The sequence below is a fragment of the Phocoena sinus genome, chromosome 3 (genome assembly GCF_008692025.1).
Source record: "Phocoena sinus isolate mPhoSin1 chromosome 3, mPhoSin1.pri, whole genome shotgun sequence".
Lineage (NCBI taxonomy): Eukaryota > Metazoa > Chordata > Mammalia > Artiodactyla > Phocoenidae > Phocoena > Phocoena sinus.
The window spans coordinates 118,764,077-118,785,222 of record NC_045765.1 but is presented as its reverse complement, the minus strand read 5'-3'; the positions used below and the strand labels follow the sequence as shown (position 1 = coordinate 118,785,222).

At 45.0% G+C, this 21,146-nt stretch overlaps 1 protein-coding gene across 3 annotated transcripts in view; it reads left to right on the top strand.

The window, feature by feature from the left end:
• Positions 1-1,183: 1,183 nt before the first annotated feature.
• The window catches only part of PIK3R1 (phosphoinositide-3-kinase regulatory subunit 1), an 86,618-nt gene continuing 66,655 nt past the window's right edge, over positions 1,184-21,146 (top strand). Inside the window, exons 1-3 of one of the 3 annotated variants that reach the window (XM_032625458.1) lie at positions 1,186-1,406; positions 1,518-2,353; positions 12,415-13,134. In XM_032625458.1, coding sequence (XP_032481349.1) covers positions 12,801-13,134 — 334 coding nt within the window. In that variant the 5' untranslated portion in view covers positions 1,186-1,406; positions 1,518-2,353; positions 12,415-12,800. Of the gene's footprint in view, positions 1,407-1,517; positions 2,354-12,414; positions 13,135-21,146 lie in introns of all 3 variants that reach the window. The other 2 variants (XM_032625457.1, XM_032625461.1) reach the window with 2 other exon arrangements.

The following is a 21,146-nucleotide window of genomic DNA, read 5'->3' as shown; positions in this document are numbered from 1 at the left end:
TCTTTACTTCCAACGCCCAGAGGAATGAAGCACCAAATTCAAAGTTTGACAAAAGTCTAAGTGCTTGGTTTAAAAAAAAAAAAAAAAAGTAATATTCTTGCAAGGAAATTGGGAAAAGGGCTCTAGGGCAAGTAGGCTGGGCGGATGCAGGTCTCAAAACCGCAAAAGAGGAATCTGGGAAGAGCTTTTTAAAAAGCGGACTCAACATGTTTTCACGGGCGAAAGAGGAACAGAGGGTGCGGGCATCCCATCCTACTGTCAGAGGAAGGTTCGAATCAACGTCAGATTTTTCTTGAGCAACTAAAATAATGACGACTAGCTGAAGAGTGTGCATTTGAAAATTAACAAATTTAAGGAACCGTACAAGTCACATGAGCTTCCTCCACCGACCCCATGAGCAACCAAGGGGCCACGGTCTGCCTGAGCGACCTACATTTGCTCTGTCATCTCAGGACTGCGAGGGATCAGCCAGCGTGCGCCCTCCTCATAAAACTCTGCCCTGCTGGCGGGCCGGGCCGGCTCCCGGTGGCGGCAGTGCCAGCCAGCCAGGCTCCTGGAGTTCTAGGCAGGCTGCGGGCGCTCGTCCCTCCGCTTCACCCTTTCACCCCTCCTTCACCCCTAGGCGCTACGCGGGGTGGCGAGGATTTTCCGCCCACTCCCGCGGCCGCGCTGGCGAGGCCATGAATTGCAGGGCCTCCCGGCTTTGGCGAGCCTGGAATCCGAGTCCTCTCCGTCCCGGCCACTCCGCTGGGGCGCTGGGGGCTCGAAAGAGGCTGGGGTTTGTTTCAAGACACTGCGATTAGAGACGCAGCTTCTAAGTCTGAATTTGTCCTCGATCTTCCCCAGACCCGCCGCCTCTGGTCTCGAAGACGCCCGGCAGCCGGCTCGGTCGCAGGCGGTCAGCAGCCTGGCCGGCCCGGAGGGCGCAAAGCCAGAGCGCTCGGCCCGGCAGCCCAGGGCATCCCCGCGGCTGGGGGCGGAAGGCGAGCCCGGCAGCAGGAAAGGTTCGCAGGGCCGGAGCTCCACCCGGCTGGCCGCCGGGCTCTGGGGCCCGCAAAGTGAACGGCGGCGGCGGAGGGCGCGGGGCCAGCGGAGAGGGGCGGAGACGCGGGCGCCGGTTGGCGCGGGCTCGGGGGCGGGGCGCGCGGGGCGGGGCCGGAGGCGGGGCCGGCCGCCGGGCGCTGGAGCTGGCGGCGCACGGAAAGGAGTCGCGAGCAGCTGGAGCGGAGTTGGAGGAAGCGGCGGCCGCGGCCGGGGCGGCGGGGAGCGGGTCGGGAGACGGCGAGCTTGGGTCGGGAACGGCTGGCGGGTCGGAGCCTGGTCAGGGGCGCATCGGAGCCGTGCGCGCAAGAGGCTGCCGCTGCAGCCTGGGCCCCGCAGAGGAAGGAAGCCGGCCGGCGGGGGAGGTAGGCGGCAGCAGCGGGTCCGGGTGTGTGCTCGGGAGGGGGAGGCGGTGCGTGCGCGCGCGGCTACCGCCGCTCTCTTCCTGTCACCAGCAGCCGCCTCTCCTTCTGCAGAGCCGAGCCGGGGGAAGCGAGCCGGCCGCCGTCTTCCCTGCCGCCGGCATCTCCCGCCCGCCGTGCAGCCGCGGGCCCTACTCGCGGCCAGCGTCCTGCGTGCTCCCGGCCACCTCGCGGGTCTCGTTTACCTAGTCCTCTTCCGAGCGGGTTGTGCGTGCCGCCGGGCGCATTCGTCCCTGGAGTTGCAGGCGAAGTCGGGCTTCCGCCACCCCTCCGTCACCTCACGCTTCTGTGGGTCCCCACTGTCGCCTTGCTGCAGTTTTCCGGCGCCTTTCAGCAGAGGAGAGCGCCCTGACCGCTGCCTTTGCGTTAGCGGGAAGGAGCTATGCCTTCCCCCGCGCCCTCCGGCTGCACCCGGGTTGCTGCCCGGGCCCTTCCCCGGGGCGAGCGGGGCGGCGGGGGTCCCCGGAGCTAGCCCCCAGCCCCCGCCCTCCGAAGTTCGCCTCCCTCCTCTTCCGGGGTGGGGGAAGTGCGCCTCGGGGCGGCCGGTCGCTGGGACCCTAACTCGGCGTGTGGTGCCGACCGGGCCTGGGCCGGTTGTTGGAGGCAGACTTAATGGGGTCTTGGAACAGCCCGGAAATCCAGGTTTTTTGTAACGCGGGGCGAGGCTGGAGGGACCGGCCCAGCAATATGGAGCCGGCTAGAGAGAGCGAGAGAGCGTGCAAACCCGAGCTGAAAGATCGTGGGGAATTGTCTGGAATCCACAGTTCTCACACTCACTTCCCAAGGGCAGAAACTGCCCCGCGGATCACAAGACAAAGAGAACAGGAAAGCTCAGGCCAACCGCTCCAGTGCAGAAATGTACTTTGGTAACCAGAATTCGATCATGAAATGTAAGGGTGTGAGCGGAATGGCTGTTACATGTTGAATACAGAATGTGTGTGGACTGGATCTGGGGAAATTCTTCTGCTTCTCTGGGCGCAATTAAGATCAGAAAGGTCTCACTTACACCGTTAATCCCTGGTTGGAGCTGCAGCACTGTTAGTATCTGAGTATGAGTTTACTCTCTTTGGGGGTTTTGTGACTTTAGAAGTGATAGGGGTTTGGGGGGCTTTTTTTTTTTTTTTTTTTTCAGTTCTTTTCCTCTTTGTCAGTGCGAAGTACGAATGGATAAAGCAGTTCCGGGTTTTGAATACAGCATAAGATTGTCATTTCAGTGTGATGGGGCTGGAGTTTTAGTTAGGCGGGACATTCACAAAGTAAGTGACCCAGGGGTTATGTGGAATGGTTTTTGTTTGTTTGTTTGTTTTTTAATATTTCATTAGCTTGTCTTGCGTTTGGCAGCCTTAAAGATGGTTAGGTATAAGCTAGAAAAGGTCAGACTAGGAAGACAAGTTTATTTCTGAGACAGGCTATCAGTAATGGGGCAGATCATCAGGAATTTGGTGACTTCTGCACAGAAGGCCACAAACATCTTTTATCGTTGTAAGAGAAAAAAAAGCACCCTCGTAGCCATAATTTTTTGATAGATTACACTGTCTTTAAATAAACAGCTTTTAAAAAGCATAGATGATAAGTCTTCTTAGAAACAAAAGTTCTTAAACTTTGGGAATGTTTTGGTCATTACAAAGAAAATAGCCTTAGTGATTTTGTGGGGGGGATCCCTCTTCAGTTTGGGAAGGTGTGTTTGGTTCAGAATCAGGCTTAAACTGGAAAGGCTGGTGGAGGAGGCTCCCTGCCTTGCAGAAGTGTTGGGTTATGTCACTGCTGGCCTCTTCAGCTTTTATATGACAGTTGCAACTAGAGAGTTGTACTTTTTCCGTAGAAGTGTATAGATTGTTGTGGTTGGAAGAAAGTTTTATATATCTGATACTGGCTTTCAAAGTGTGATGTGCATTTGCTTTATAACTTTCATCTTGATTTGGGACCTGTTCTTGTCAGTTGCATAGCAGATAATTTGCATTGTACACACTACTATCTGCTGTTTTATCTGTTTTTGTAAAATGACGGTATCACTGTGTCTTTTCACCTCTCTGATGCTGATAACCAATGGGAAAAAGCATTTCACTTCCCATTGATTAATTATATTGTCTTTCCATAGCTGTTTCCTTAAATTTCACTTTATTAAGAACAGTAAATCCCCACAACATTAAGTTGGTTTTGGGAAACAGAAGTGGTACAAGTCATAGGTGATACGTATTTTGGTTATTGACAGTGATGATGGTAGTACGCATTTATTTGCTGGAAATGTTAAATGTGTCTAAGCTGGTTTTTGAAGGGCTTTGGTATCTTCAGTGCAAGCCTGCTCCACTTACTCAAATTTTGTGTTATTAAGAGTGTTGCCCATATATTTAATTAAAATTTTCCATGAATGCCCCGTAATTCTTAGGCTAATATGTTCGTCAGAATCTCCTTTTTTTTCTTAGGTAGTTCAAGGGAGTATTCTAAAAAGGCATCCACTCTGAAAGATTGTCCACACACTCATTAAAATAGAAACAATTCTAGTTCAGCTCTCACTGTGTTTGCATTTTGTCATATGCAAAATGAGTTTTAGTGAATAAAGAGATGGTCAGTGAGCACATTGAAAATGAAATGATTTCATGGTCAGGTAGAATATAGAAAGCTGAGATCATGTTTGCATTTGGTGTTTTGCTTTTAATTCTCCCACAACTGGGGTATACACAATGCAGAAGAAAAAGGGAAGTGCCTTTTTCAGTATATTATACATTTAGATGGGCTCCCCACAGCTCTTCTGTCTTTTGGAGGATACAGGGATTTGCCAGTGAAGGCAAGAGAGTGGAGCATCTTACTGAAGCCCTCAGAAAACAAGAAGTTACTTATCAATGGAAGGAAGGGATTATCACTCGTTTTTACCTTAGAAGGCATAATATCAATTATATAACAGCTTTTAATAAAAGAACTTATGTTGTCATTGATTTTAAAAATATTCATCCTATTTATTGTTTTTGTCCCCCGTCTCCTCCACCTACACCCTAATGTGATTACCTGCCATGGTTCTGCCAACCCTCTTATTGGAATTACTTGCTTAAGAGAGTGGCAATTAAAGGCCATTTCATGTACGTTATGCCAAAGCAGCTGAAAGTAGACTATGTAATTACTCCTAAACTTGTCTGTTTGGGTGATATTAGGGGTTTTGCCTGTTTATTTATTTGAAAGGATAGAATGAGTGTAGTGTACCTTTTGCTTTAAAAAAAAAAATCTACTATAAAAACATCTTTGGAGATTGTATCCTTCCAACATTGTTTTCCTTAAAGTGAATCCAATAGGTACCCCCAGGCACCTGTAATCAAAATAGTTTTCACCTTAACGATCACCCAGAGAGTACTGCGAGTACTGCGATCACGGGAGTCTAGCAAAAGTGAGGAGACTCCAGCAGTGTGTGGAGAGAGTGAAGAAAGCAAGGTGCCTGGGCCGGGCTGGAGTGCTTTGCCCCTCTCCTTTTTGGCTGGACCCCCAGTGGTCTAGCCCCGGCGCTCAGCCCCAGGATCTAGGGCTGTAACGGGAGGACGCTGCTGCCTTCAGTCCCTGGAGGACTGCATGAGTGCTGTCACCTTTCCTCTTTGAGGGCAGCTAGGGAGCAGCCACCAAACCCTGCTGGAGAGGAGTGTTGTCCCCTAACTCCACCCCCTGCCTCATACCACCCTCTCACACAGCCCTGGCCCCTCCCAGGTCTCCTTTGCCCTGACCTCTATAGAGCCACCCTCTGCCTCAGGACTAGATGGGCAAAGTCCACAAGCAGCCCTTATCTGTCTATCTATTTACTCTGAAAAGAAGTTAAAGAAACAGTGGAGAGGTTTATTTTGGCTAGCTTGAGGATTCTTTCAGTAGACTTTGCAGCATTTAGAGGCAGGGCAAAAGAAAATTCTTGGCAAATGTTCTGGTTTTAAAATGAATTGTATAAGTGGTAGTAAGTGGCAATCAATATTAATAGTAATGACAGTAGTAGCAATACTACTACTATAGCTGTGGTTTACTAGCCATGTGACTTAAAGGAAATTATTTTACTTCTCTGTGCTTATTTTCCCATCTGTAAAATGGAGATGGTAATCACACCCACGTTGGTTGTAATTAAATGAGTTGACATATGCAAAACCGGAAGAAACGTGCCTGGCCCCCAATAAGCGCTGCGTTGGTGTTAAGCAAGCTCTAATTATCAAGCATGGAGTGCAGTCTTTGTATAAATAATTTCCTTTACTCTTCATAATAAATAGGGGCACGGAGAGGTTTAAGTAACTTGCCCAAGTTTAAAAATTTAGGCACCAATGGGGACAAGCATCTTTGAGGGTGAAACCCAGTGCTTATACTCACCTTCTCGCTAAGGATTTTACACAGTAGCATTGTATTTTCACAAGAGGGGGGACTCTAGATTGTCTGCTTGTCTGCTTTAGTCCTCCCATTCCATGGCCATCTCCTCAGGGCTTCTTCCCCGGGATGATGCAGAGAACTAGAATGGTCCATCCCATGGCCTTTTCTGGGTGATGGGATATGTTTCTCAGGCTCTGGAAGCCACAGCCTCCCTGTGGTGACCGCTGAGCCTGAGAACTGCCTCCAACTGGGCCTGTGTCTCTGCCGCTCGGCAGTGCTCCGCTATCCCATCACTTTGGTTTCTGCAGAGCCCTGTGTCCTTGTTGTTTGACCGGGGCTTGTCCTGTCCCCCCACCCCCATACCCCCAACCCCCAGAGGGCTTGCGGGCAGGAGTTGTGCCCTAGGTCCCTGCTTCCCCCCACAGTGCAGACCCAGCCCTGAGCGTGGCAGCCTGGGACACATTCTGGCTGGTTTGAAAAATGAATGGAGATACTTGAGGACTGTGGCTTGGGGCTTCCTCCGAGCCCATCATTTTATTTTGTTTTAACTGAGGTAACATTTACATCCCATAAAATTTTACCCTGAGCCCATCATTTTAGCTTGAAATTCATTATGTTAGTAGGAAATTTTAACTGTTCAGCTTGATTTTCATGATTTCCAGGACACTATTTGAAAGGTAAAAAGAGTTTTAAATAATGAATTGTGCCTTTTGTTTTTTAAAAAGGCTGTGTGGATTTAGTTAGGGAGCTTGCCCTACTCAGAGCTACCACACTGAGGATGGAGAGGTGAATTACAGGTCTGGGGGCCCAGGAACCTCTCTGCAGCTTTGCAGCTGGATTGAAAGTCCATTCTGTGCTGGGACCCAGGGCCAAACTGCTGATTTCAGGGCAGGATAGAATCACACGATCAGGCTATATTCTTGATTTATTTAAAGTGATTTGAAAATATCCTTTATTCCTGCCTCCCCACCAAGTTTGCTAAATCCCCGTCCTTTGTGAAAGGGGAATGAGTAAGTCAACAAAGTCAGAGGACTTTTCAAAGAATTTTGTTTGGTTCTTTGCCCAAATGCCTGCAGGTTAGAGGGTTTAAATTGAAAATTTACTTTCAAGCAGTTGTACATTAAAAAGTCATGGATTGCTCCTTGTCGGGCATCAGAAACAACTTTATTCTGAGGAACAGAATGGGAACTGGTTGGTGTTTTAGCAGAGAGAGAAAAATCTGTCTTCCGAGTAATGGTATTACAGGCAGTCTGTAAAAGGCTTGAAAAACAGGAGCAACATTTTTCCCGTGAAGGACCTTTTGAACTGCTGCCTATGATGTTCTCTATGAGTAAGTTAATTTGTTATTTGTTCTAGGACTCCTTTATACCTTTTGTTACAGTATCTTAGGTTATGCACTGACTTGGAGCATATGTCATAAAACTGCCTTGGTTATTTGAGAACATTAGATTATCCACATATAAAAATCTTAACTGGGGAAATAATTCTGTTGAAGCTGGCTGGAAACATTTCAATGAACAGGTGTACGTAGCCAAAGAGGTTGGAGGGGTAAGCTTGTGAATCTGGGCACCATGTAGTTTCAGCTCCACACTGATCACAGGAGAGTGATCTAGGCACTACCAGTGCCCCAGTCTGCTAAGTCTTCTGCTCTGTGGGTGAGAGAGAAATTTGAGGGTGAGAGAAAAGAGAACTTGCCAGTCCTCTAAATGTGATAGCCCTGGTGACTGTGGACGATGCTTCACATACCCCCCCGCCCCCCAAGGAGGAGCTGAGCTGTTAGAAATTGTGCAGTGAGGGGCCTGGGGTAGCAGCAGGGGGCATAGATGCCAAGAAGCATGTAGGTGACAGAAGCTGAAGCTTGTAGAGCAGAAATGGGCAGGATTCCAGAAGAGGGCAGCCTTCCAGAAGTGATGTGCCCAGTATTCTTTGATTCACTAGTTCATGGACTTCTTTGGCAAGGATGCATCTTAATGAAGTCTCTTTGGAAGAAAATCTGTGTGGTCCAAGTTGCTGAGTCTCAGACTGAGGGCCCTCCTGCTGAGTTATAATGGCTTCTTTTTGTGCAGGTGTTTTTGTGAGTGAGTCACAAACACTATCGGTAAGGCCACCGTCACAGAGAGCAACAAGCAGACCTTCAAGATAAATCTGAGAGGTCAGAGTGTGCAAGCAAGGAATCTGCACCATTGACCCCATGTATATATCTGGGCCGTCCTGGGGCATCCGAGCAAGCTGAGTTTGGGCAGTAGGTTTTTTTTTTTTTTTTTTTTTTTTTTTTTTTTTTTTTGCGGTACGCGGGCCTCTCACTGCTGTGGCCTCTCCCATTGCGGAGCACAGGCTCCGGAGGCGCAGGCTCAGCGGCCATGGCTCACGGGCCCAGCTGCTCCGCGGCATGTGGGATCCTCCCGGACCGCGGCACGAACCTGCGTCCCCTGCATCGGCAGGCCGACTCCCAACCACTGCGCCACCAGGGAAGCCCTGGGCAGTAGGTTTTAAGGTGTTAAAAGTGGTGGCTCTGGAGCCAGACTGCCTGGATTTGAACTCTAGTTACACCTCGCCCTTGGTGAGTGTTATCGTGGCCAAGATATCACAGCCAAGACACTAAACTCTCCACACCTCGTTTTTCTCCTATGTAAAATGAGAATGTTGATAGTACCCATCTCATGGTTACCTTGAGTATTGAACATGTTAATACACTTATAGCTCCCACTGAATATTCGATGGTGATGATTGAATGGGTTAATACACCTATAGCTTCCAGTATTTAGTGACGACGACAGTGGCAGCCATTAAAATGGGCATGGCCGTCAGGAGAAAGTGTACACTGTGCAGCAGGGGAGGGCCGCCCCCCTCTAGCCAAGGCCTGTCTGCACCTCCGCATGGGATGCGCTCCACTCACCACCCCATGGCTAGTCAGCGCTCCCTTTTTTTTTTTTTTTTTTTTTTTTTTTTTTGCGGTACGCGGGCCTCTCTCACTGCTGTGGCCTCTCCCGTTGCGGAGCACAGACTCCGGATGCGCACGCTCAGCGGCCATGGCTCACGGGCCCAGCCGCTCCGCGGCATGTGGGATCTTCCCGGACCGGGGCACGAAGCCGTGTCCCCTGCATCGGCAGGCGGACTCTCAACCACTGCGCCACCAGGGAAGCCCAGCGCTCCCTCTTAATTGGCACTGCATCATGGCTGACCTTGGACTGTTTGGATTGGTCTTCCTGGCCTTGACGGTGGAGTCGCGGAAGATGAGTGGTGTGTGCTGCCTATGGTCCAAGAGTCATAGAAGATCTGGGCTTCTCTTGGTCAGTTGAGGGCTCAGAGTTCTGCATAGGATCCTTCTGCACAGAAAGTAAGGTGGTTCTTACAGACGGTGAGGGAGGGGGACTTTGTAGAGACAGGTAGATCTCTGGCATCTATGGCCGGAATTGTTACTCTAAAGTCTGGTCTTGCTGAAGTCTTTGGGTTCCTCAGGGTTCTTTATCTCCTTGCAGGGATTTAGCCTCAGGCCAATGTAAACACAGTTTTTAGGTTTGTAATACCTTGAGCAGACCTGGATCTTTTCTTACTGCAGTGTCCCCTGGTGAGGGACATGCATAGCTACATAGGTGCGCCGTGAGCAGGGCTTGACGATTGCTGAGAGCCGTGTAGCTGGGAGAGGAGGAATTGAGGTGGACAGAGTAGGGGAATTATTATACTCCCCATTCTGTTAAGAATCTCACCAAACTGGCCTCCTGGGCTGTTGAAATAGAGGAAAACATAGGCAGCAGCTGGCGGAAAGATCTACCCAGCCTACTAGTTGAGGATTTTTTTTTTTTTTCAAAAAAACATACATTGCCAGGAAAAGCTAACAAAAATTTCAAGGCAGATTTGGAGGAATTAAATTATTCTCAGGCATATTGCCTGGTTTCCAGGCATTTAGGGATATGTAAATTTTCATGTTCTGTGTCTCATTTGTAACAGAGTACATTAGTACTAAAAATGGGATTTGCTAGTTCTACATTTTCTTGTGAATTTATGCAGCGAATATTTAATTTGATTCTGGATCTAGCAAAAGGAGAGGCTGTCTTCAAACATAACATAGTTTATTTTTCTCATATGCTCTGCTGGCTGCTTTAATTTTTTTTCTCTGCCAACTGAAATACAAAGTAGAATACTACTGCAAATTAATATTCTTGCTACACAAAGATCTCCAGTGTTTGTTTTTCCTTCTTTTAATATGTAACTCTCCTAAGAGCGTTATTGTATTACAGCTAAGAGGCTTTAGCCATGTAAAGTTGAATACTTTACACTTCTGAATGCCAGCATAACAATTAATCTGTGATTAGATTTGCTTCTTAAGATGCCTGCACCGCAGAGTGCCTATAATAATAAACTTCTAAAGGGCTCCATTCTTGAAAACTTATAAAAGCTCTCTTTGACACAGCGCACCGAAATTGTGAGGCTATTGTTTTTATTGCTTTATCGTTCAGCCAGCTTAACTGAAACCTTGAGTTTGCTTTTCCTCTTTCTAACAAAGATAACGTGGAGAAATGAACGGAGCACATAGTGTGTCCGTGTGCACATTGTTCTCTACTGTTCTAGCAGCTATCCAAGCTGCCTTACTGCCTCTCTAACTTAAAGAGCCTCTGACTCTCTAAGCCCTCTGCCTCTACTAGTTTAAAAAAAAAAAAAAGAAAAAACTTGCATTTCCGTTTCCCCCTCCGCTGAGCTTTTATCTTCATCGTGTGATCTGCAGCCATCTCTACTTTCTTTTTATTCCTTAACTCCTTAAACTCTGGTTACTCTCCTCAATACCACTAGACTAGAGTGAGCTTTCTCAAGTCCGTGATGATTCCACTGTGGACAAAAGCCCCAGATGACCTAGCCCTGCCTGTTTCCCACTTCCAGAGGCCCCTGCAGGATTTAGTCTTAGAGATCACCTTTTCCTACCTGGACGTCGCATTGTCTTCAGACCTTGACTTTCCCTCCTCAGTGGCATTCACTGAACCTTGATGTTGGGTCCTTGGATCTTTTTTTTTTTTTTTTTTTTTTTTTTACTTTTAATATTTTCCCTCTGAGTCCCTTCATTCCATTGAGCTTGGCCTTGCCTTATATGCGGCTGATTACCAAACCTCAGGTGTGTTTCCTCTCCTGAATCACAGACCAGGTTTTCAACGATCCACGCTTGCATTTGGATGCCCAGCATCACCGTTAGCCCATCAGGCCTCCTGGCTTCCCTTTGCCTGATACTGGTAGCTACATTCTTCTTGTGAGCTCAGGATCAGGCACCTTTTGCTTCTCCCTTTCTTTTTCTTCTTCTTTTTAAAAAAATATATATAATTTTCATTGCTTTTTAAGAAAGGAATTAACGTAAAATTAAAACAGTAATCAACGTTGGGATAAAAGAGAAAGTGCGAGAGAGAGAAGTTTTTCCTTTTTATTTTGTTTTTCCTTTTTATTTTGTACTTGTATTTTCTGTACAATTTATACTTTCTATTTTACTTTTTTGCTAGGAAGGTACCAACAGAATGACCTATGCTCTGCTATTATGTACTAAGTTTTGTGTCTTTATTTCTTTGGCTTAAAAATACTAATATGTTGCTAAACAGACACACAGGTCAGTGTATCTCTCTGATTATCTCATGTCATGCAGAAATGAATTCTAAAATAGCTGGCAGAGTGGATCATCTTTAAGGTCCAGCAGTCAGCTAGTACCTTGAACCTTGGCTCAGCCCTCCAGCCTGGGAAGAGCCCCTTCCTCTTGGCTTCTCTGCCATCCTCTGTTTCTCATATGCTGCAGTCTGTCCGTCTCCCCACCCAGGATCCAGTACCCAGTACCGTGTGCTTCTCTCTTTCTTGATCCATTTTTCAGCATTGCCACGTCCCACACATGCTTCTTTCTCCCTCACTTCAGTCCTCCCCTTTCCGTACCTTCTGCTGCCACTTTGGCTAATGCCTTCATGGCCACTTGCCCAGATGGCTGCAAAACACCTTTCATGGCTTTCCTCTTGTCCCTACGCCAGTCCCTTCCACGCACCAGGATTAGACTGAGGTTCTTCAAGTGCCGCTCTGGTCTTGTTGTTCCCCTCTCTCCAAGCCTCTTTCCAGCTCCCCATTGTAGATTGCATCACTCATAAACTCAACACGGGCGTGTGTGATGTTTGTTATACAACCCCTGCTCATCTTTCTAACCCGGACGTGATGTTCCCTCTTTGGCTTCACACATACCGGTCTGCCTGTTCTAGCTCTTCCCAGAATATAACAAGTGCTTCATCACATCTGTACCTAAGACCATGCCACACGTTCTCTTCTGTCTTCAGATGCCTGCAGTGAGATGTGGTCTCTCCCTTGTTTGAACTCCCTAGCGTTCAGTCTCTGCTCTCTTATGACATTTACCTAGTGTTATAGATCCTTGTGTCCTGTCTTATCTCTGAGATGTTGCCACATTCCAGCATCCCACCCACCCTGCCGAGTGTTCTTAGAAGGCTGGGACTGCCTGCCTCACTAATCTTTGTTGTGTATACCATGTCAAGCAAAAGCATACTGGCCTGTGTATGTCTGCCAGGTTGATTAAGTACTTGTTGAATGGAAGTCGAAATTCAGATTCACACAGATGGCCAAGTGTGCCGTTGATTCATAAGTCTTGTTTTCCCTTTGCTAGGTGCAGCTCGCATGTGGTGTGTGCCATAGTCAAATCAGATGACAGATGGACAGTGTGACAAGAGTGTCAGAAAGGATCGGGCCTCGAAGGGAGAGTCAGCCCCGAGTCAATGTGTTGACGAGTTGCTGAAAAGGAAGCCGGTGGGAAGACTGCGGCCACAGAGGAAGTGAGCCCTGACTTCAGTCACACCCTTGATGGAGGACAGATGGACGGCCGGATGGCCAATCACCTCTCCTCTTAAACCTTTGGAGAGTTATCCTTTATCCCCTGCTGGACGTGTATTAGGAATCTTAACACACTCTCTGAATTCACTTTCCATAGAAACGTCAGGTTAGACTGCAGTGTGCAGCCAGCCTCAGCTGTCGCATGGTCGCAGGTCTGCAGCCATGAGTGCCGAGGGGTACCAGTACAGGGCGCTGTACGACTATAAAAAGGAGCGGGAAGAAGACATTGACTTGCACTTGGGGGACGTACTGACTGTGAATAAAGGGTCCTTAGTAGCTCTTGGATTCAGTGATGGACAAGAAGCCAGGCCTGAAGAAATCGGCTGGTTAAATGGCTATAACGAGACCACTGGGGAGAGGGGGGACTTTCCGGGAACTTACGTAGAATACATTGGAAGGAAAAAGATCTCACCGCCCACACCAAAGCCCCGGCCACCTCGACCCCTTCCTGTTGCACCAGGTTCTTCAAAAACTGAAGCAGACAGTGAGCAGCAAGGTCAGTATTGATGAGTGATCGCTTCATGACTGCTTTTTTTTTTTTTTTTTTTAAGGAAAAGTCTCACGTTGGTTGAGCTGGGCTGAAACGGTCTGGGCAGAAGTTGTTTTGGCAACTTTACCTGAATTTATGTATGGTGCATAAAAGTTTGGTCAATCGTTACATGGCTAGAAATTTGTGTTTGTGGGGTGGAGAGTTGTTATAAAACTAGGGTGGTGATATCTGAGAACCTTTTCAGTTAGTGTCTCAAAACACTATTATTAGAGTTGCCATGGAATTAAACACCTTTTGCATTCTTATTCTTGTAACTGGTATTATATACCTAAATAATCATTTTGAGAAAGTAGAGGGTAAGTCTAATGTAAGTATATTTAACATTAATTTGATCTGCATGGAAAATGGAGAGAGTAATAAAATGACCACAGAGCTCAACACAGAAGAAACCATTGCTTTTGTAACCTGGTGTCTACCTCTTGGTTTCCTCTCCAGGAGTACTGGCTGAAGCTGAAACTCTATCCTGTAGTTAGTGTAGGCGCACAGAGAGTCCTCTTCCTGCCTGGGTAGTGTCATCTGTAGCATTAATGCCAATAGTGTGCTTGGCCTTCATGAGAAAAAAAAAAAAAAAAAATCACTGAATATTTTTCTCAAGTGGAAAACACCTTGATTCAAAGCCCACTCATTGTTCATTGGAGATGGTCCCCACTTCAGCTCTGAGCACAGCTGTTCCTTAAGGTATTTCTTCTGTTCAGTTTCACACAGAGACAAGCCTTTTACTCCGCTTTGCTGTTAACAGCCTTGTCAAATCATTCATTTCTTCACTGGTGAATCTCAAGCATTGTTCCCCCTGTATAATCTTTTTCCCAGAGAATGAGAAAGGCGTGGAAAGATGTGTTTCAAATGGGTGGACTCAACTGCGGTGGTTATGTGTCAAGTAAAACTGACTGTGGGCATCACAGTGTATTTCTGGAAGAGATCCTGTTGGCTTATTTTAGCGCAAATGAATGAGGTACCGGGAGTGAAGAAGCAGAATGCAAGGGTAAATGGAATTGGGAATATTTTATAAATGTCGAAGAACTCACTAAGGATACTTGAAGGGAAGAGCTTTTCTCTTCCCATCCCAATCCAGAAGGGATACTTGTTTCATAAACATTATACTGTACTTTAGAAATAATATTCAAATGATATGTTTTACTTGACAGTTCAAAAGCAAAAGTTAGGATTTTTCCAGATGAGTCAAAAAAACTTGACTCTGAAAGTTTTTTGTATATATGTAATATATATACGATTTTGTCATTTTATATATATATGTGTGTATATATATATAATTATATATAATTTTGTCAACCATTGTGTTTCTTGCATAGTTTCACTTAGCTGAGGGGAGGTATATACATAATTGTTTTTTTCTTACCAAACTACATATTTTTAATTTGACTTCTGATTTTTTAAGTTAGATACACTTCCTAATATGTAGTCTAATTCAAAAGGAAAAATGATATAATTTCTCCTGGCATACAAAAGATTACAGACTTATAAAAATATCTGAGTCAGGTCAGAAAAGTTTATTTAAAAGGGGTACCTTGTCAAGATTAGGGACAAAAAGATTTTGTAAAAATAGCTTCTAAACAAAAATTGCATCTGATATTTTCATTTGGATATAGTATACGGAAAAGCAGGTCTTTCCTTAAAAATGATTTTCTCTTTGTAGGATCTAAACTGTTTTATAACGCTTTCTTTCTCACGTAATGTGGTAACAACTGAGATTTTTAACAGCTTTTTCTTTTTTTTTTTTAATACATAGAAAGAGTAAAATGAAATATTTTAGCAGAGTTTAAGAAAGAGACCCACGGTAATGTGCATTGAAGTATTAGAGCAGGCCTGACTATAAATGAGAAATTAGGAGCAATTGAAAGGTTGAAAAGACAGTATGGGGGGTTGGGTGGGGAGTTGAGGTACTAAATATTAGATTTTCTAGAAATGTTACTCTTGCATTCTCATTTAAATTTGATTCCTATGAAATGAGGATTCCACAGCTCCTGCTAGTTGCGTGTCAAATTGATATGGAAAGTAGTTGTAAGGACAGACTTATTTGTTGGAACCTGTGGGGCTTTAATTTCTTTTGCCTGAGGGTGTGTTTATTTGAAAAGTGTTTGCAGGGACAAATTATATGAAGGTTGGAAAGGATAGTACTTTTCTCTTACTGTAATTGAATTCTTTCGCCTTTTTTTCCTTTTTACTCCCTCACCTTACTTAGCCTGTTTTTCATGTTTGACTGTATTTTATTGAGAAGGTTACCCCGGTGACATGCAGGTCTCTTTTGCAGAGGGAGTGTTATGGGGACAGTTGGCACGCCCCCGAAATGAGCGTGGGATAAACCTACCTTTCTGCCCCTCTCACCAGCTTCCCTCTTTGTATTTAAAAGAACGTTCTCTTTAAACTCTGCCCACAAGTAGCATCTGTGTGAGGAGTGTCCCCTGATGACAGAACCCACTTTTTGCTTTTCTTGCATGTTCCTGGAAAGAAGGCTGTGATGTCTCACATTTTGGGGAAAAGAGAGTCAAAAACCCATTTGAAGATCTGATCCCCAGCTCCTCTCAGGAGAATGTACCTTCCACCCATCCAGTTTGCATACAGTTTTCTTATGAAGCCCTGGCCTAGTTTGGATTGAATTTGTATATTGGATAATCTTGTATTTCTTGGAGTTTAAATCATTCGGTAAATATGAACTGAGCCCCTATCTTGTGCTAGAAAGCAGGGATGAGAGATGAAGTCGGACCCGAGAGAGACGGCGTGCCCTCTGATGCCCTTTCCGGTTCTTCTCCCACCATGGGCCTCTGCTTGGACAGCTCTTCCTCAGCCGTCCTCTTCGCTGACCCACTCTCCACTCTTTGCTTAAAGCTTTCTTCTCAAGGAGGCTGGCTCTGCTCATCTCGTTTCACATACAGTCTGCCCTGCTTTTGCAAAACATTTATCATCTAACCTACTCTAGAATTTACTTACCACATTGTTCGTTTATTATCTGTTCGCTCTGGTAGATTGTTAAGCCCTGTGAGGGCAGGGGTCTTGGATGTCTCTCCATTATCCCAGTTACCTAGAACAGCATCATAGGTGCCTAGCAAGTGGACAGATGCTTGCTGTGGAAACGCATCATCCAGCTGTTTCACATCCCACGTGACTCTGGAAGTGAGCCACGTGCTTGGTATGTCTCGTGCAGGCACACGGCTGTAACAGCCCATTCTGTTTTTAAACATCACGGTTTATTGTTAGTCACATCATTCACATCTGAGGAATCCTGACCTGGCCTTGACCATTGCATGCTGTGTCTCCAAAGCTGTTATTTTTTACCCCATTTCCTAGGACGGGTAGTTCTGCGGGTGGGAAAGCATGTTCAGCTGAGAGTGTACTCTGTCAGCCACTTAAGCAAAGTTAATAGAACACATGTCAAGATCAGCAAGTGTCCCCGGGCACGGATTTTATGCTGTCCCTCCCCCTCTTTTATCTCCTCTTTGCATGGAAGCTAAAATCACAGATACGAGCATCACATTTCATTTTCCCACAACCCAGTAAAGCCCCGTTTTACCTCCTTTGGAGAGAACCTCTTCCCCGTCCGGTGCAGGTGAACGTGTGATGGGGGTGCACAATGGGTGGTACGTGCTCCTTAGGGGAGGCTCCTTAGGGGAGCTCTTGAAAGGCCATCTTCCTGCTCGTTCTGCATTCAGCGGTGCTTCCATATTTCCCCTGACACAAGGAAATGAGTTGATGGAAGTGGGGATTTAGGGATAAGAGAATCAAACTGTATTCCTTTCATAAGTAAGCTGTCCAGTGGGGCTATTTCTTGAGACAGTATTTTAAGATCCTTTGATTAAAGTCACACTAATCCAGAATATTTAGACTAGTGAGATTCCATGACCACATCAGTTTGTATAGGATGTTGAAATCTGCTAGCTTGAGAGATCACTTAGGAATCTGAGTTCATCCCCACTTCCATCCCCCATCTGCACACCCCTCCCCCCGCTCCCACTCTGGACTCTGACAGTGGGTCCCAGCTGGTCCTACATATAAAACATAAAGCACACATTTGGTGTGGGCTGTTTTAAACTTTGATCAAAATTCCTTCTAAACAGAAGAAGAGAAAAGCCTGCAGCTTGTGTTCGCTTTCATGGTCTCCCCAGCCACGTGATTTTTCCATTTTTCACACTCAGCATTTGAGTGTCCCTCCACGGTTGTCGCCCCCGGTCTAGAAAGCAAGGCTGTAATACATCACATAAATTGACTACACTGTACAGAGGTCGCAGAGGATGGTGACCCGATCCCAAATTATACACCTTTGCTGAGCCCCCTGGTCAGAACGTACTGCTGTTACTCACAGAAATAGTACCTGTGAAAGTAGTTTGCTTTGCTTCACGAATTCCTGCCTTTATGAATTATGTCTTAGTTCAGAAGCTGCCTTGTCTTAACTTTCCTCACCTTTTCTCCTGCTTAAGTGAGACTTTGCTGTGAAGCGGGAGGACTGTGGTTAACCGCCCCCGGTGATGGGGTGAGACCTCTGACTTTCGTGCTGACTCCCTGTTTTTCATTGATCACTGTGTTTCGGGAAGCAAGCAGGCCCGGTTGCAGGATATTTGAAGATCAGGGCCTTGGAGTCCTGTCTTTAATTTCTGACCCACCAGAAAAATCAATCAGAACAGTAGAGATTTTTACCCAGATGTAAACATGTACCTGTTTTTTGTTTGTTTGTTTTGGGTTTTTGTTTGTTTGTTTTTCTTTTTCTTTTTGACCACACAGCGAGGCTTTCAGGGTCTTAGTTCCCCGACCAGGGATTGAACCCGGGCCCCGGCAGTGAAAGAGCTGAGTCCTAACCACTGGACCGCCAGGAAATTCCCAACATGTAAGTGTTTGCCCTTCGTGTTTTAGTAGGAAGTGACATCTGAAAGATGTCATCAATATAATTGATTAAAGAGCAGGCCTGAAAAAAACAAATGTGATCATTTTTGATAAAATCAGGTGAGCCTAACCAATTCTCTTATGACAGACTGTATCACTCAGGCATTTAGTTACATATTATAACATTTCTCCCTCTCAGGAGCACCAGCGTTTCTATTCTTCTTACTAAATTCTTGATTTTTAAGACGTTTTCCCTGTTAATTTTAAATTTAATTCTTTTGTTTCCCCAGAAATGTGAAGGAGAAAGTAACCCTAATAAACAATTTCCATAGCCACAGTTATTTGAAAAGGAAATTGAGAAGAAGAGAAAGTGTTCTCACCTTTGCTGCTTTTTAGCAGAAAGGTTCTGCCCCGAGCTGGCCCAGCCATGTTAGAAATTAACAGGGCTCCCAGAGGTGGGATGGGCAGGAAGGTCCCCTTATCTCCCAGAGAGGAGAGGGCTCCTCCCTCCCTCCTCCAGTCTGTTATTAGACAGGAAGGATTTGATTCTCGCTTTCCTGGAGCTGCGGTGACAGCTAAGTTCAGGGTTACAGATAAGACATTATTTGAGGAAAAGCTTTTCTGCCAGGCTACCATGGCATGTGTCATTTAGAATCACAGCTGTAGTATGCAAATTATATATATTTTTTTTACTTAAGTGAGATATATGTTCAGAGGCTTTCATTAAGGCTGCTGGCTCTAGAGATTTCACTCTGTGTTCTTTTTTCCAAAATGGGTGAAGGGTCCAATGTCCATGTCTGTGTAACCTAAATAAAGCCCTCACACTTCTGATTCGAGCGGGAGCTGTGTAAATGGAGTGATCCTATTTTGTTTACTAGCAACCAAGGTAATGTTGATGTTCTAATAACAGTTTTCTTTGTCATGAAAGTAGAATTCTGTATGTTAAAAGTGTTTCTATTTTTAACTTTTTAGCTTAGTTGTCAATAGATCCTTTGGTAACTTTGAAGTCGGTCTTCCCTTGTTTGTAGGTGAAAGCATCTTTGTCTAAAACAGGCAAAATTCTGATTAACAAACACTTCTCCACTAAGTCAGAGTTTGAGAAAATAAATGTTCAAAATTCTGAAATCCAACAACAAATGGCACCTTATATGCTAAGTAGCTTCCAAAAAGGGGAGAATCTGGTACCTCTGGCAAATAAGAATACCAAGTATTAGATGCCATTTACATATCCATGTTTTTCTCAGTAAAAGAAAGCAGATGTTAGCAGTACAGCTGGCTGTTGCATATTTGTGTCTTTGTTGCTAACAAATTTCCATGAGGAAGGACGTAAAATTGGTTTGAAGGCTAAAATAGGAGAAAATAGCTTGGTATTTTAACTAGAAATGAGAAGGATAATTGCATGATGGATTATATCTTAATTTTTGAGGTCTTGATTGAGTTTATAGCATTCAGTATCAAAACAGTGTTTTCAGTTTCAATAAAATAATCTAAATAGAGGAGGTCAAAGCGAATTAGACATTGACTATATTTTAATTACTTGGGTACAGTTTCCCTAAAATATCAAGTTTAACGGAATGTTGTCAGAATACTTTATAAATGCATCATTCCTACTTACCAATTTATGTAAAAGACCGTGATATTTTGCTTCTGCTACAATAATTCCATACACTGTACATTTTTAAAATGTTCTGATGAAATATAACTTTGCAATTAAAGACAAAATAAACAGCAGCAGATCTTTCTGTTTAATTTTGCATGGAGAACTTTGTCCTAGTAGCTTTATGCCACCTAAAGTATGGCTGTCATTTTCTCTGTTCTGTTTCTTGCTTGGGGGTGTTTGTATTCATCTATTTATCTCTTCTCAGTTGGTAGCTTGTATTGTGCAATGCTTATAGATTCTCCTGTCCTATCACAATTTGATGCATATTGAAGTTCCCACTGTGAGTTTATTACACTGTGTTGTAGAAGACTCTTTGTAATCTGATGATCAAATCTGATATCCAAGATGGTAAAGATGTGGCCATAAGTGAAATATAAATCCCTGCGGTATATTATTTGAATCAGAAATTCCACTCTGCTTTGCTTTCTGTAAATTCCATAACCCTCCTAATCCCAGTGTTCTCTACTTTTAAAACAAGAAGTAGACGCTATGTCTTCTGAATTCTGGCTGTATTTTTATTTTAACCTCTTACTGACACTTGATCAGTAAAAGTTTCTCCATCCCTACTCATAAGAATTGTTGGAGAAACAAAACGCAGAAGGTGTAAGTTCTCACTAGTAGTGTTTCCCCAGTAGTGCAACCCAGAAGCTAGAAGGGAAAATAATGAAGGAACTCAGAGAAATAAGCAAAGACGGTTGGGCAGATGTGCTCACATGACCTCACTGTAAGATCTGATTGGAGGTTGGTCCTTGGGATGATACAGGATTGTTGCTAATGAAAGCGCCAAATTGGTACCAAGTTTTTGCAAATCTACATACTGTATGATTTTAAGATCCGTTTCACCAAGTGTGACAATTTATGCTCTAACTCTGTTGGTGGGCATTCAGCAGTTGCTGACATCAAAATTGATTTGAGATTCTTCCCGTTTTACACATTGCAGTTTATCAGCGAATTCAAAGACATTGATGGAATGCCTCCCTTGGACTGTGTCTGTGTGGCATAGCTGCATTTGTTGACATGATATGTGCTCAGAGTTCCTAGGGATTTTTCTAGTGGGTTTTTTGTTAAATTTTCCAAGGCAGATAGAAGGTGATGTTTTTAACATTTGCCTATTCAGGTTATAAAGATTTGTTTATTCAGACCTCTTCAAATTTATGTGATAGCAGTGTTAAAATACGTACCCAAGAGATAACACATTAGCATAGGCATTATGTGAGTCTTCATTGTAAAGCCAGAGGGACTGTTGGGTGGTCAGTGTTATATTCCACACTTTACCCTAAGGAGCGAAACTGCCATAGTGCCTTCAGACTGCACAAGGTACCACCGTCACAGCGAGAGACAGTCAGCGTTGGTCCCAACTTGCTACTGGGTTTTGGAAAATGCAATTTTCAAAATGACTTGAGGTTGTTCATAAGATAATCTATTGTGAATCCGCATTAAACACCACTGGCTTTATTTTTTATCCTGT